Raw genomic sequence first — 14,656 nt, forward strand, 5'->3', positions numbered from 1 at the left:
TGCTCTACCACTTGAGCTACAGCACCACTTCCAGTTTTCTGGTGGCTAATTGGAGATAAAAGTCTCATGGACACTCCTTACCGGGCTGGCTTTGAACCTCAATCCTCAGATCTCAGCCTTCTGAGTAGCTAGGATTACAGGTTTAGCCACTGGCACCCAGCTTGAAAATGGATTTTTAAGAACTATTTATTTATATATATATATATATATATATATATATATATATATATATATATATATATAAACACACACACACATATTCTTCTTCATTGTCCTTTTCTTCCCTCTAATAAGGCATCACAGCTGTACCCAGGCAAGACTTCGCTCAGGAGTACTCACCTAGGTAATTCTGAGAAACACTCAGAATGCTTATTCTAGTAATCTGTTCCTAAAGTGGGAAACTATTAATGCCACAATATCACTTCCCACTCTGATTATTAGTGTTATTCCTATTTTGTACTTCATACCTCCCAGGAAGATGGGGCACACCTTTCCAGCCTTTGAATGTGTTGTCTCAACCAAGGCTATCACTCTCTCAATTCTGCTAAAATCTCTGTATTCCTCAGTAGGAACAGTGGAGTGTGTGGTGAGGCCATGTGTCATTTAACTTGGCTCCCATTAATCCTAGGGAATAATCAGACAAATGATGACAGACAACAGACACTAGGGAGGAAAAATGCCCTAGAAAACTTACTAGAAAAGATCATTTTAAAGGTTCCCAAGATTTAATACATATTTAATGTGGAGAAAGAATTCTTTCCAATAAGTGCACAGGTTTTAACTTAGAGCAAACAACAAGAGGAAATTGAAAAGCCAAACAGAGAGAAAATTCAAAGCCAAGAGCACTCCTCCCTCCAAAAACTAAAAAATAAAAGTGCTTCTTGAGGGATGCATCTCAAGTGGGAAATATCCATTTGTTGAACACTAACTTCTAAAATATATGATGTCCTACAGATAGTATTTTTTTAAACAGCATTAGTACCAAACTACTTATGATGAGGACATATTAATCATGGAAATATAACAGCTCTGGGAGCCAATCTATCAAATGGCAAAGGCCAAATCTCAGAAATATCAATCCCATAGCACTTGTTCAGACATTTCAAGGTCATAGGTTGGTGAAATCAGAAATGTCTTTTGCAGCAACATACACTGAAGGTGGTCTCTTAATAAATGTGAAATGAAAGACAGACCAATATCCACAGCTTCCATAGAGCAGCCTCTGCCTCTGCAGGGCATATATCATGGACCATGGGAGACAGACTTTTCATAAGGATCAAGCCATCTCTGCATGCCACTAAATGATACAGTTTCAGTTGTTATTCTGAACCTGACTGTTTCAGAGAGGGTTGCAGTTAATTTAATGTGAACCAAGTGTCTCTGGGGAAATTTGCTGCCCTGTGCTTGTATAACCAGATGTTTGTGCTATAGAGACCTTTCCCCACCAACTTCATCAAACTGCTGATTGCATAGACTATTAAGTGGTTTCCTACAAGGATGACATAGGAAGTTTATGCAAGCTCTCAATAATCTCCAGACCACACTTCAAATGTGGAACGGCCACTGAGAGCCACATGGCTTCTGTGAATTTCCCTGGATGATTTCTAACAGGGGCTTCAGTAGTCTGAGAAAAGTATACACTGCACTCTATGACAGCACTGGTTTTGCAAGTCTTGAGCACATCCCCAAATCTGCCACTGTCTAGGTATATTGCTTTTGGCAAGTCACTCAACAATTCTGAACTTCAGCTTTCTCTTCCAGGATGAGGCTATTAATAACCTTCCTCCCAGGGCTGTTTAATGTGTGAAAGTAGTTTGTAAGCTCTCTCAGGAATTATTATTTTACAGCTCGGAAAGTTACCCTCAGGTATTGCCCAGAGATGGTGACATGTTTTGCCTATGGGTTCCTCTAAATCAAAGCTGGGGTAGAAGAGGACAATCCTTACCCTTCTCCAAACTAAGGAATACTGAGTAAATAGCAATTTTGAGCAGTAGTGAAAGAATTCATGCATTTCTGAACAAAATCATAGAACAGTATAAATCCTTCCCCTAAGAGTGATATCCTCCTTGTCTGTCCCAAAGAACTGCTGAGAAGTAATGGATTTTCAGTAGCTCTACTCTAGTTCATTGGGACTTTTCCTTTGTTAGAACTGGACTTACACAATGACATTTCCCAGTATTTTAAAGGTCATTATCAACAGGTCAGGTAAGTGTAAAGTATTGTTTGTGGATTTGTTACTGAGGGAAGGCATTAAGGAATGTAACAACTGTCCGAATTGTTGGTTTTCAGCAAAGAGAGTAAACTCATAAACAACCAAAAAAAAAAAAAAAACCCTCCAAAACCAGAAGTCCCTTCATAACTTGGAAAATCCTTTAGACCCTTTTTAAGGATGTTTAAAGGTTTTTAAAAAATAATCTTCAGCTTTTAATGGACTCATTGCTCAAAAACAAACTTAATGGAAAGAAAATGGAGGTAGGAGGCAACATTTATTATTGGTTAGTCTTTTGTGGTACCAATGGGAACAAAAGCCTGGAACCTGGGTTAGCTTTTAAAAAGTCAGGGAGAGATTGGAACAATGGTGTTGGAGGAAATAGAAGGCATCATGGGTTAAGGAGTCCTTCAATACTGGATCACCATTTTGAGATGAATATGTGGTGGAACTGTATTACCAAGTAGAACAGATGACTTCAGAGTAATTCCTAATGGTGTACTTAGAAGAAGTAAGAACATGGAAGTGCATTACTTGTTCTTCTGTGAGGATTCAAATGATGGGTTCATTTCCTGCAAGAGTGGAGCATAACTGTGGACCAAAAGGAATGTACTCTGTATGCTGCAATAAAGTTCATGGAAAGGTCCTTTCTATTCATATTAGACATGTTGGATTTGGTTTGCCCAACTCACTCTTGCAATTATAAAAGAATAAAAAGAGCATGTAACAATGTAATTTGTTTTGCCTGTGAACTTTTCTCTTCTAGTGATCCTGAACATAAGAGAGACTTTCCTCCTGTCAAGGAGGAAATTCCAAAATCTGTGATGTTTTGGGCATGAGATAGTGTCTTATTGGATATCACCTCTGCTCTCCTATTGCACACTACATATTTTAGCTTCAACTTCTAGTTAAGGTGAGTGAATCAACTCAAGATGTCTTATTTGAGTTCAAGTCTTCTACAAATCTAGACAATGCCACTGGAAACAAAAGCACTATAACCCAGGCCATATTACTGTATACAGAGTAAGTACAGGTTGAGCTTGATTGATTCTATTGCAGTTGACCTGAATGAAAGCAATGTGTGGGATGATTCTCGTATAGTGTTTAGGCAATTATTATTAAAATGAGATGAGGAAGGGAGTACAATGTAGAGAGATAAAAGTTGTAAGAAAGGGTGGCCATTTAAAGATGGTATATAACTGATATTAGAATACTATACATATATTCATTCTAATTTTGTTTTTAAATAAAAGCTAGAACTAGGAATCTTTATTAGTATACTTAAAGACTTCTGTAAATTAAGTGACAAGCAGAAATGAAGAGTGAAGATTTTAATGTTTTCTTTAAAATAACTTCAGTTGAATTAAAATGCCTCTTCCACATAGCTCCCCCACAAAATAAGCCACATGCTTATCGGCTGGCTGAAATAAGAGTCTATACCTCAACAAAAGAAACAGTAAAGTAAAACAGAGGAATGCATTCGTATCTTAATGAATATATGCCTTTAATTCATGATCCAATAAAAACTCAATTGATGGCTTACTATAACTCTTATGATTCAATTATTAAGATTTAATATTATCATGGGTGAAATGCTATACATTAAAATTTTAGAAAGATAATCATTTTCCCTTGCAACAGAGAAAACAATTAAGTTTCAATGAAAAAATGATAAAATGATATGCTGCCACTAAAATGTAATTATTTTGTGGTCAAAATGCTTTGGGTTTGAAAACAAAGTTTCAACTTTGTCTCACATTATTTTTGCAGATGGCCAGAAAGCCTAGACCAGTCATAAATGAATTTTCCAAGAATTGTCGGATTCCCTGATGAAGATATACCCCCATCTCATTCCATGACTAAACACAAGTTTAAAGATATGACCCTTAAGATGAAGGTATTTTGGATGCCATATATTACAGTTCTATAAGGATGATGGAAGAATGACTTATTACAAGTTCAACTTGGGTAGTGTAACAGGCATAATAGAAAAAAGGAAGGAAGTAGGAAAGAAGGTAAGATAGGAAGAAAGAGGAAAAAATGGAAAGGATACAGGGATTAATTATTCTTTGCAAATCATAGTAAATCATAGTCTGACTCTTTTTTTTAAAAGTTTAAAACAAATCTGTGTCAAGTGAAGAACTTGTCCTGAAATGTTCATAATTGCACTATATTAATGACTTGCTCAGAACCAGGACCCAAATTCACCTATTCACTATCAAGATAAACAAAGGCAACTGAAGTACAAAAGGAGATGGCATGTGGGTGGAGAAGGCTCACATCTCTGCCTTTATTATCTGAATAAAACCAGAGTAAAACCTAATCACAAACACGGACAACATCTACTATATCAGTTTCTGGCATAGAATGTTTTTATAACTGGAAGGACCCAGGAGAACCTTCCAGAAGAAGAAGAAAAATACTATTTGAGGATGTTAAGGGGGATTCAGAGTCTTCTGGATGTGTTTTGAAATTCTGCTGAGTATATATTTGGGATTTGGGGATGACTGTTTCCATTACTGACCTCAGCAGAATAGTCATAGTAGTATAAATAGATTATTTAAAAATAAGGCACAATCGTGGGTTGTTTTCTGATTGTCAGTGCACCAAAAGAGGCATCCCTGGAAATGGACTAGAGGCACATTTTGCAGAGGTATATCTTTTTCAGTTTGCTGGCTTTCTACAGATGGCTAAAGCAGGGGTATGGAACATGCTGTCATATTTCATTCATAACACACATGTACCGCAGCTCTAGGCAACAGATGGACAATCACTTGTTTAAACTACAAATGTGAAATACTAAGGTAGAATGGCAATATTTCTAGAACTGTATATGAAAAAAAAAGCCTTTCCAAGCCAAGAGGGATGGTGAGAGGCTGTGAGGTTATATCAGTGTTTCCCTGATCTCCCTAGCAGCTGCCATCATTTTCCCAACACCCTTCAAAACTTGATAATGGAAGGATCAGGGGGCAACAGACACAGATTTGACAAGAGAAGCCCTAACCATATCAAATAGAAATAACACTGTTATCCTGGCTGGTTCACATTAATAGGATTTTTTATTTTTTTAATTTTTTAATTTTTAATTTTCACTAACTAGGAACATGGATGGCAGTTGCATTTTCAGAGTCCTGTCTATCTTCTACTACCTATCTACTCCAGCCTCATTAAACAAGCACTCTCTTCTTCCTCTGGACACAAATGTAATATACTTCTTTAAGGTATATGGCTAGGGTTACCTTCTTTGAATACCAGCATGAGCATTTGCAGAATCTCTTATAGGAAATCATTATATCTATTTGTTAATCAGTATACACCCCATGAGGAAGTTTTGATCAAGGAATTTCTCCTTCAGAAACACCAGTGTGTCGAGAACAGGGAGAGGAACCCTCATCGTTGAGCTGCAAAGATGTTGGAATCTCATATCTTGGATTCCTTATACTGGGATGCATGATTTAATTTTTAGTTTTAAAGACAATTTTGTTTGTCAACCAGACTCCACATTGAGTCAGTAGGAGCTGGAGATCCAAACATTCAAAAATTCATACTTTGGGGCTCAGTGGCAGAACATTTTGCCTAACACGTATGAAGTTCTGGGTTCATTTCTGAGCACTGCAAAAACAATTGACAATCATCTTATTATTAAATAGTCTGAGGAGCCATGGCAGAGCATTTTTGCCTTTTCTTTTTTATGTCTCTCATATTACACAAAATAGCAGATATTTGTGCTTTTGATACTTAAAAAATATGGTATATTTTCTTACAAACTTTGTGCTATAGACTCTATTCTTTTATACTATTCATGTATTAAAAGGATAACAATCAAGATAATATATCAAAAGAAAATGAGTATCATCAAGTTAATATGATCTTTATAACTCTGTTATAGGCACTATTTCAGGTATATAACACATAAAAGGGTGACTTTGCTTTATTTAAATCAAAGGATTTACAGAAAAAGAAAAAAGAGAAATATAAATCATATATTTAGGAAATCCTAGAGTAAAATATGGTAGGATCCTTTCCTTATTAGATCTTGTGAAAGGAAAACATCTAAGTCTAAGTATTTCTGTGTACGTGCACATTCCTTCTTATAAAATTATAAGTCTATATTAAAAAGAGATTTACTTTAAAAGTCTTTGGTAAAGATACTCTGAGGTGACATGATAAGAACACAGTATAAAGATTGTAAGCAAGCAGAGTTCTCCTGGTAGAGCCACAGGATGGGCTTGTGACAACACTTTTTTTTAAAAACTTTTTCTTTTATGTAAACATTTGGTTGCATACAGATTTAAACATAACAAACAAGTAGGATGGCATTGCATTTTTATAGTGTGAATACTTCAGTCTTTTTTTTTGTTGGAATAATTTATAGGAATAAATGATTGTATTTCCAGCGATAAAACATAACCCTCCATAAACTCCATCCTAATTTTGGCCTAAATATATTTCCCCACAAAGTATTTCATAGTAAACATATTAATAAATCAATATAAGAGGATTATATTACACTAGCAGTCAGTGCTCTTTGAAGGGAATTTGCATAGTCTGACTTTTTTGATCTGAAACACAGGAATTCAGAAACACAGTCTCCACTGTATCCTGAAATTCACATACTGCCCCTATATGAATATCATTCTATTTCACATTATGAGAAATATAAGATCAACAATAAGAGCAGAAGGTAAGAACAGGTCAGTGGTGAAAGAGAGCTGTTGAAATTCATGACTTTGTTGGTTTTACACACAATTGTTGAACAAAAGCAAATACGCCATAGATTGAGTTAGATGAACTGTGGTGCTATGGGCTTAAGATTTTCTCATTCTTTTTTTTCTTAAATCATGTATATGATGATTCCTATTCAAACAAAAATACATTCAACTAGAATTTCTAAGGCACGAGTTGCAATTTAAAACATGTACAAATAAGTTTTTATTTCTGTTCTGGTTGTTAAAATTAAAAAAAATAATTCAGACCAGAAAAATCCTCTGCATCATCAGGCATAAAAAGGTTTGTGAAATTAGAGAGGGATACTCATTAAATGTGACTGTATTTCTTAAACTTGATGTTAGGTATAGAGGAATTCATTATATTATTTGTATTTATATTTTTTGTATATTTAAAGTACTCCATAACTTAAAAGTATATACCTGGGGAATTTTAAAAGGAAACTTAAAAAAAATCTCAACTCCCAAATACTTAATTAGTTTTAAAAAAAATGGCAACTTGCCATTGCTAAGCTAGGTATCTCTCAAGTGAAACATGCTAGAACTTAATTTGGATCTGCAATTGGCAAGCAAGTGTTTCACTGGCTAATAAGAGTTTGAATACAGATTCTAGGCAGAGATTCTGCATATTTTTAGCACAGAAAGGATTTTTTTTTACAGTGATTGTCTTTGAAAGTGTGGTATAAATGTCACACTAATGATATGAAAATGTCTCCTGCAATATGTAATTCAAGTTGCAGAAGGATTAGGAGAATAATAAAACTGTGGTTTCACAATCTTGAAACCATTTCTTTCTTTTTAAAGTAAATGCAACAAAGCTACACAACTTCATTTTGTGTGCCTTGATTTGCAAAAGTCAGGCAAAAAAGACTTTGTCTGGGGAGTTGAAAAAGATAAAAGAGCAAAAAGAAGGAATTTTAGCTATTTTTTAATAGGTAAATTCCTCTAGAGAAAGTCAATACTCTTAATTGGGTTTTGACTATTAGGAAAGAAAACACATATAAAATACGATTTTATGTTATAGAGAGTTCTAAGCTGGAAAGTGGGACAGTACTGAAAATGTTACAAAAGCAAATCTGTCTACATATGTCCAAGTCATTTGGAAAGGTAAAGCTAAAGATAGAACAAAGGATAATAATGCATTTTTCCCACGCAGCCTTAAAATGCTTTGTGTAGCATATCCCACCCAGTAATCATTTTTAGAAAACAACTAAAGCTTGGTTCTCATTCACCAACCATTAACTATGGACCCATACTATTTTCTGATGAGATTTAGCCATGGATCACCATAGATTTTTGAATTTGGATTGATGTAATTCAAATTGGAGCTTATTTGAATGTACTGTACTTTATAACAAATTTTTGTAGTCAAACATGAAAGAATGTACATTGTTTTTTTCCTTTATGGCACATGCATGGTAGAGAGCAACAGGAAAATATACTTTTCAATACAGAGCAACAGAATGGCTAACCAACCCTAAGGGCACAAGCAGTCAGGAATATTGGGATGAGACTGCAAGCTATGAGCACCTGTGAGTTGGAACATTCACCCAGGGAGGAAAAAAAAAATCATGTGACAGCAAATACCACATTAAAAAAAAACACTATTCAACCAGAAGAAAAGCGAGAAAAACATGGGGATTAGAAGTTAGAGGAATACAGAAGTGAATGAGACAAAGTATAATCCGTGCAAAAATGTGAAAGTCTTTAGAACAAAGGCCTGTGGAGGCCTTACATGATCACTTGTGAAGTGTGTATTTGATAAGAACTTAAAAGAACAAAAAACCAACTCATAATCTATGTGTTTCTAAAGAAAGGTTAACATCAGATGAAGAACAAAGCTTGATTGCCTTGCCTCTACTTTTCCTATTCCTTCCCTTTGTGTGTGTTTCATTCTTCTCGGTGCTGCTGTGCAGTTAGCAGCGAAAGCAAGCTGCTGGATCTACAGGTCAGTGCTCGCCTTGGCTGTTAGCACCCTGATACGAGTAGAGTTGCAGGTCTTGCAGAGGATGTGTCCATCCAAGGGGTAGCAACCTTGATTGTCTCCTTCAGACAGAAGACCACCACAATCCTAGAAAATTAAAGATAGAAACAATGTCAATTCAAATGTGCGTACATGAAATCCAATGTGTCAGCTTTATAGTCAAGGCCTTCACAGAGGGGCTGCTTGCTATCTATCCTGCTTCAAGTAACATCAAGACTTGCCATCTGCCCTGTTCCAAGTATAAAGCATGATGTATTCTGAATCAAACTCAATTAGACATTATAGACATAAATTCAAAAGGAGTAAAAGGACTCTTTTAAATGCACTTGATTTCAGTTCCAAAGGCAACCTTGTTGCCTCAAATGAAAATAGCAATAACCAGAGAGGGGAAAAAAAGTGATCTAATCCATCTTTACCCTGTATTGGCAGCTTAAAGATCTCTGTAAAGGAATGCACAGGTTCAGGAATGGAAATCTTGAGCCCTTTCTGGGCCAAAACAAAGAGAGTAATTCCTGCCAAGAAGGACCACCACTGGTTTCTGCATACCTATTTCAACTGTAGTAAAATAGTATGAAATCCTATAGGCTGTGGAGAACAATAGTTCACTTCACAAAGAAGATAGTACAATGTAGAGGAATGCATACCAACTATGAGAGGCTCAAGGGGTACTTGTCCTTAGTGTTTGCCACTGCACACAAGTCTGACTGCAACTCTCAAACCCTGCATTTTCTATCTTACCAAGCTCTTTGGAGAGCCAGAGCAGAAAATGGATGTAGTCATCATTTGAAGAAAAAAAAAAAGAGCCAGAGAATCACATAAGTGCAAAAGATTGTCCGTCAACAGTACCTCTGATGATCCATGTTGGAAAGTGTTAGTAGTTAAATGCTGGCCATTGCCTTTGGAGAAAACGGGCTTCCTTGGAAATTAAATCCAAATGCTATAGGTTACAACTGCTACAAATTGCATGTCTGTTACCCAGCAATGGCAAGGAGAGGTTAATGGAGCTCATGTCACATGAAAATTTAGGTTCAAACTAGGCGTGGTTCAGAATGCAGTGGCAGTAACAGTCATGCTCCGCAGGAACTTTGGCTTCACCAAAAAGTGTCACTGGATCTATTGTAGTTCTAGAGGCCTTTAGGAAATTGGGCAATAGAACTAAGCAAAATCTTTCTGTTGCAATACAAGAAGGCTATTTCATAAGAAGTGTAGTTTCAAGCACTCAGTGGAGCATCATCCGGGCACCTTGAGGAGCCCACAGTTGGTCGCGGCCTTGGAGTTATTAATACCTAGAATCTCAGAGCCAAAGGGAGCCTTTACAGAGTAGCCACTGCAGCCTTCTGTCACTGTCACACAGAAAGGGAAGGCAAGGGACAGAGAAGGAATTCGTCTACATATGAACTTATACAAGGACTAGAATGATGCTTTGTTCTTTTCTGTCTGTAATGTTTTGCTCTCTTCTAATTCAACATTCTTTCCATTTTTATAGTTTTCTTCTGAAGAATTTCTCAGCATTTTAAAGCAAATCTAATTTATATAGCTATCATTTAACTCAATAGGAGAAGGGCGCATTTCAGGCAAGCCACTTAAAAAGTCAAAGCCCATTTGTACATAGATCAAGTATGTGAGAAATTCTGGGAAACCTTGTTCTTGGAGCCCCAGTTTCTCCATCTATAAAATATCTATTAGATCTTAGGCACTCATCATTTGGTCTATTTTAAACATAATGGATGGGCACTGTTTTTCTTTTAAGTCATAAAACCTTGTAGAAAAGCTGTTGGTTTTGTATTATCTTTTCTTATGTTAATGCTGGAACAAGGCATGCAACTTGGGCTGTAGGGCAAACCAAAGCACAAGACATAAAACAGATGGTCAGTTACAGCTAAAGCAGCAACTGGAATAAATATAGTTCCAGAGAGGCCATAGCCCCATAAGCCAGTGTCCTGGGATGATCTCCTAGCTAGATGAGGCGTGAGTATAAGGAGGTTATTCTACACAGAAAAGGGAGTTCAAAGTACTTCTCAGAAGAGCTAGTAAAAAATAAGGAAACTGTTTCAAAGTAAATTTGTAGAACTAAGAAACTATTTTAAAATCATTAAAATTCCAGGAGGAAAGGCCTTTCCTACATTAACAGCCTAATGTTCCATAGATTTTAGCTGACCTCCTCTGTTTCAGAAGAACGTCTCTTGTCTTTTCTAGTCTGAATTACAGGTCTGTATTCCCAGGATCCTTCTGCATGACTCTTCTATTATGCTTAACAGGCATCTGACCTCATGTGTGAGTGTGTGTTTTATGTGTATTTGTGGGTTTTCCGCTACTGGGATTAGAACTGAAAGCCATGTGCTCTCTCTGGGCTTTTTTGATAACTGCTGTTGCTTTACCACTTGAGTCACACTGCAGTTCTGGATTTTGCTGGTTAATTGGAATATCTGATTTGTCTGTGATCTTCAGATCTCAGCCTCCTGAGTAGTTATGATTTTAGGCTTGAGCCACTAGCACCATGCTAGTTTCTTGCCTTCTAAATGTTTAGTCAGTACTTAGTAATAAATACACCAATGTCTATGACTTTGAACCAGAATCTCCAACCTTTCTGAAATAAATGAATCCCTGACATCATAGATATAGATAAGCAGAAGATTGGAGTCATAAGCATTCAGTACGATGACAATAATAATGATACCATATTTTCAAATGTCTAAATTATTTTTAAAAGATGTCCATTGATTCACGACTTTGTATTTTAATGTCTAGCCACATTTTGGAGTTATGAATTTTAGTCCTTGCTAAAATAATTGCAAATTTGTGTGGGAAACATAAGGTGACTTATACAATGTCACTTGACATCAATGACATATACAATGTCACTTGAGTTTACTTGAATTAAATGAGCTAAAACCCAAGTCCATTGATGCTAGCACCAAGGTTTTCCCCAGAGTGAAGGATTGCTACAATTATGAGTACTCAGCTCTAATAAGCCATTCCATGCCTGCCACGCAGTAGCAGGACATGAGGAACCCCGTACAGACCTCACAGCGGTAGCAGTGCACATGGAAATCACGGTCGAGAGCCACAATGCGAACAGTCTCCTCCTGGCCTGGGGCTGGCATGATTGGCTCCTTGCACACAGAACATCGAGGTGCAAATTTCCTGAAAAATGAAGAAAGTGTGTTTAGACCCTTAGTATATTCATCAACAAACAGCTGCAGAAGAAAAAAAAAAGACACAAATCAGAGTCAAGACCATGTGTCTGAGTTTTATGTACAATCTTGAACAAGTCATATTTCTTCTGCGGCCCACTTCCTCATCTGCACAAGGGACTTACGACAACTGAGTCATATTTGATTTGGTGGAGGAGTGTGTGAATTGCTTTGTATGAAGAGTGTGTAGGAGCACTTTACCACAACAGCGTGTCATATGCAATGTGCTTGTGCATAGATTCCTGCTACAAGCACAAAGCTCAGTTGAACAGAGGGAGGCATGGTTCATGCTTCTGATTTCTATAACTCTAGATGCTTTCCTTTAGCCCTAGTTTGCTATCTTTGCCTCCTTTCCAACTATTAATGCCTCTTTTCTGAAATGTGTCTTGAATTCTAGAAACCAAGATTAGAATTCTCTAATCCATAGGTCTTCTGAATGACAGAGACTAGTGAGTTTAACTATGCATTACACTAAACTTAACAACAATCAATTCTAAATTTCTTGCATTTTGCCCACATTAAACTTTTGTTTAAAAAGAGATGTCAAGTTCATTATTCTTTAAAGTTTTTTTTACACTACTAAAAGCTATGTTCATAGAAACATATATACTCATACATATATGAATATGTTTTTGAGGATCTGATTAAGAATTTTATAGTTTCTTCTAAGTATTTTTTTACTATTATATTACCTACAGGTCCTAACTTTTTCTTTCTTGTAACAGATCTAGGCTTGATCTTCTTGGAAATTAGAGATGGCATTTGTGAAGGTATAGAATGAGACATGATTTGAAATGGACATGAATAGAAATTGAAGCTATTAAAAAAATCAGGCTATGCAACTCAGCCTTTTCATGGTAATGGTTTTAAGATTAATGATGTTAAAGTTTATCTATTTGTAGTTCAACTTAAAAGGAAATAATGGTAGTAATCTAATACTTTACAGAGCATTTTATGGTTGTCAAAGCATTTTTACATACATTATATTCTCTATATACATATTAATTTTCCTGGCAGCACCCAAAAGGCATCTGTATGGCTGCAATCTAAATAAATATGAGTTAAGCAGCAGATCAATTGATTGCTATGAAAGAAAAATTAAAAGGATCATGGTATGCCTGTAGCAGCAATCAGAGTTGTTATAAGTGGTATTTTATTCAAGAAGGAGTTTAAATATTCAACGGTAAAAAAATGCTTTGGACTACCTGATTATTTTTGAATCTAGGTCATTAATAGTGAAATAAGCAGGCTTCTGATTTCAGCTGCAAAATTTCCTTTTCTCAAATCCACTGGAACTATAGACTCTGAAAGTATCCATACCTTCCCCACATTTCTTTCTCTTTTTTTTTTTTGCATGTTTTTAATTGTAAAAATACTGTTACAGTTACATGAGCAAGGTAATGAGTACATTTCCTACTGAGCATTGTTGCCTCCTCCTTTGTTTTTCCCCTACTATCCCTTCCCTCTCACCTCCACAACTATTCCCCTTCCCCCCTCCCCCCAGCCAAAGTTGTAAAGTTCCTTTTCAGCATAGTGTCTTGTACATCTCATTGTTACAATGGGTCAACCTGAATCCCTTTTTAAGCATTTTTTTCCCTTCTCCTCCCCAAATCAGAGAAGTGTAAATACAAGATGCAAGGCACTGGAATCAAATACAGTGAAAACAGGGGTTATACGATGGGAGAGAAACATACAAAGAAACATACAAAGAAATAAAAAAAATCACATAGTATATTATAAATATGTTAGAAACAATAGCAAGAAAGAAAAAAAATATTTGTGTCCCTATCTTGGAGTTCATTTCTTTCGCTTAACATCAGGTTATATGGTCATATGTATATAGCTTTTGACCTTTTCTGCTTGTCCTAGACATGTATTAGTTATTGCAAATAAGGGAAACCATGGGACCTATGTTTCTTTGGGCCTGGCTTACTTCATTTAATGAAAGTTTTTCCAAGTCTTTCCATTTCTTAACAAATGGGGTGATATCATTCTTTCTGATGGAGGCATAGAATTCCACAGTGTGTATGTGTGTGTGTGTGTGTGTGTGTGTGTGTGTGTGTGTGTGTGTATCACATTTTCTTGACCTATTCATTTACTGAGGGGCATCTGGGTTGGTTCCATATCTTAGCTATGGTAAATAATGCTGTGATAAACATAGTTGTGCTGGTAGCCTTAGCATGACCTTGTTTGTGATTATTTGGGTAAATGCCCAAAAGTGGGATTGCTGGGTCATAGCAGACCTCTATGTGGAGTCTTTTGAGGAACTTTCATACTGCTTTCCAAAGTGCATGAACAAGTTTACACTACTACCAACAGTGTAGTAACTTTCCTTTTGGGCCACATCTCCTCCAGCATCTGTTGTTATTAGATTTCTTGATTATGGCCATTCTGAGGTGAGGTGGAATTTCAATGTTGTTTTGATTTGCATTTCTTTTATGGCTAGAGAGGTTGAACATTTCTTCATGTGTATATTGGCCATTATTATTTCTTCTTCAGAGAAGTATCTCTTTAAGTCGTTAGCCCACTTATTTATTGGGCA

At 36.2% G+C, this 14,656-nt stretch overlaps 1 protein-coding gene across 4 annotated transcripts in view; it reads right to left on the reverse strand.

Annotated features, from left to right (window-relative positions):
* Positions 1 to 3,691: 3,691 nt before the first annotated feature.
* Positions 3,692 to 14,656, reverse strand: part of LOC122097571 (LIM domain containing preferred translocation partner in lipoma) — a 674,686-nt gene continuing 663,721 nt past the window's right edge. For all 4 annotated transcript variants that reach the window (XM_042668165.1, XM_042668157.1, XM_042668182.1 and 1 more), the window contains 2 exons: positions 11,944 to 12,064; positions 3,692 to 9,007 (listed from right to left, as the gene is read on the reverse strand). In XM_042668165.1, the coding sequence (XP_042524099.1) occupies positions 8,879 to 9,007; positions 11,944 to 12,064 (250 nt within the window). In that variant the 3' untranslated portion in view covers positions 3,692 to 8,878. The remainder of the gene's footprint in view (positions 9,008 to 11,943; positions 12,065 to 14,656) is intronic.

The sequence above is a fragment of the Dipodomys spectabilis genome, unplaced genomic scaffold (genome assembly GCF_019054845.1).
Source record: "Dipodomys spectabilis isolate Male_0828 unplaced genomic scaffold, ASM1905484v1 ptg000017l, whole genome shotgun sequence".
Taxonomy (NCBI): Eukaryota; Metazoa; Chordata; class Mammalia; order Rodentia; family Heteromyidae; genus Dipodomys; species Dipodomys spectabilis.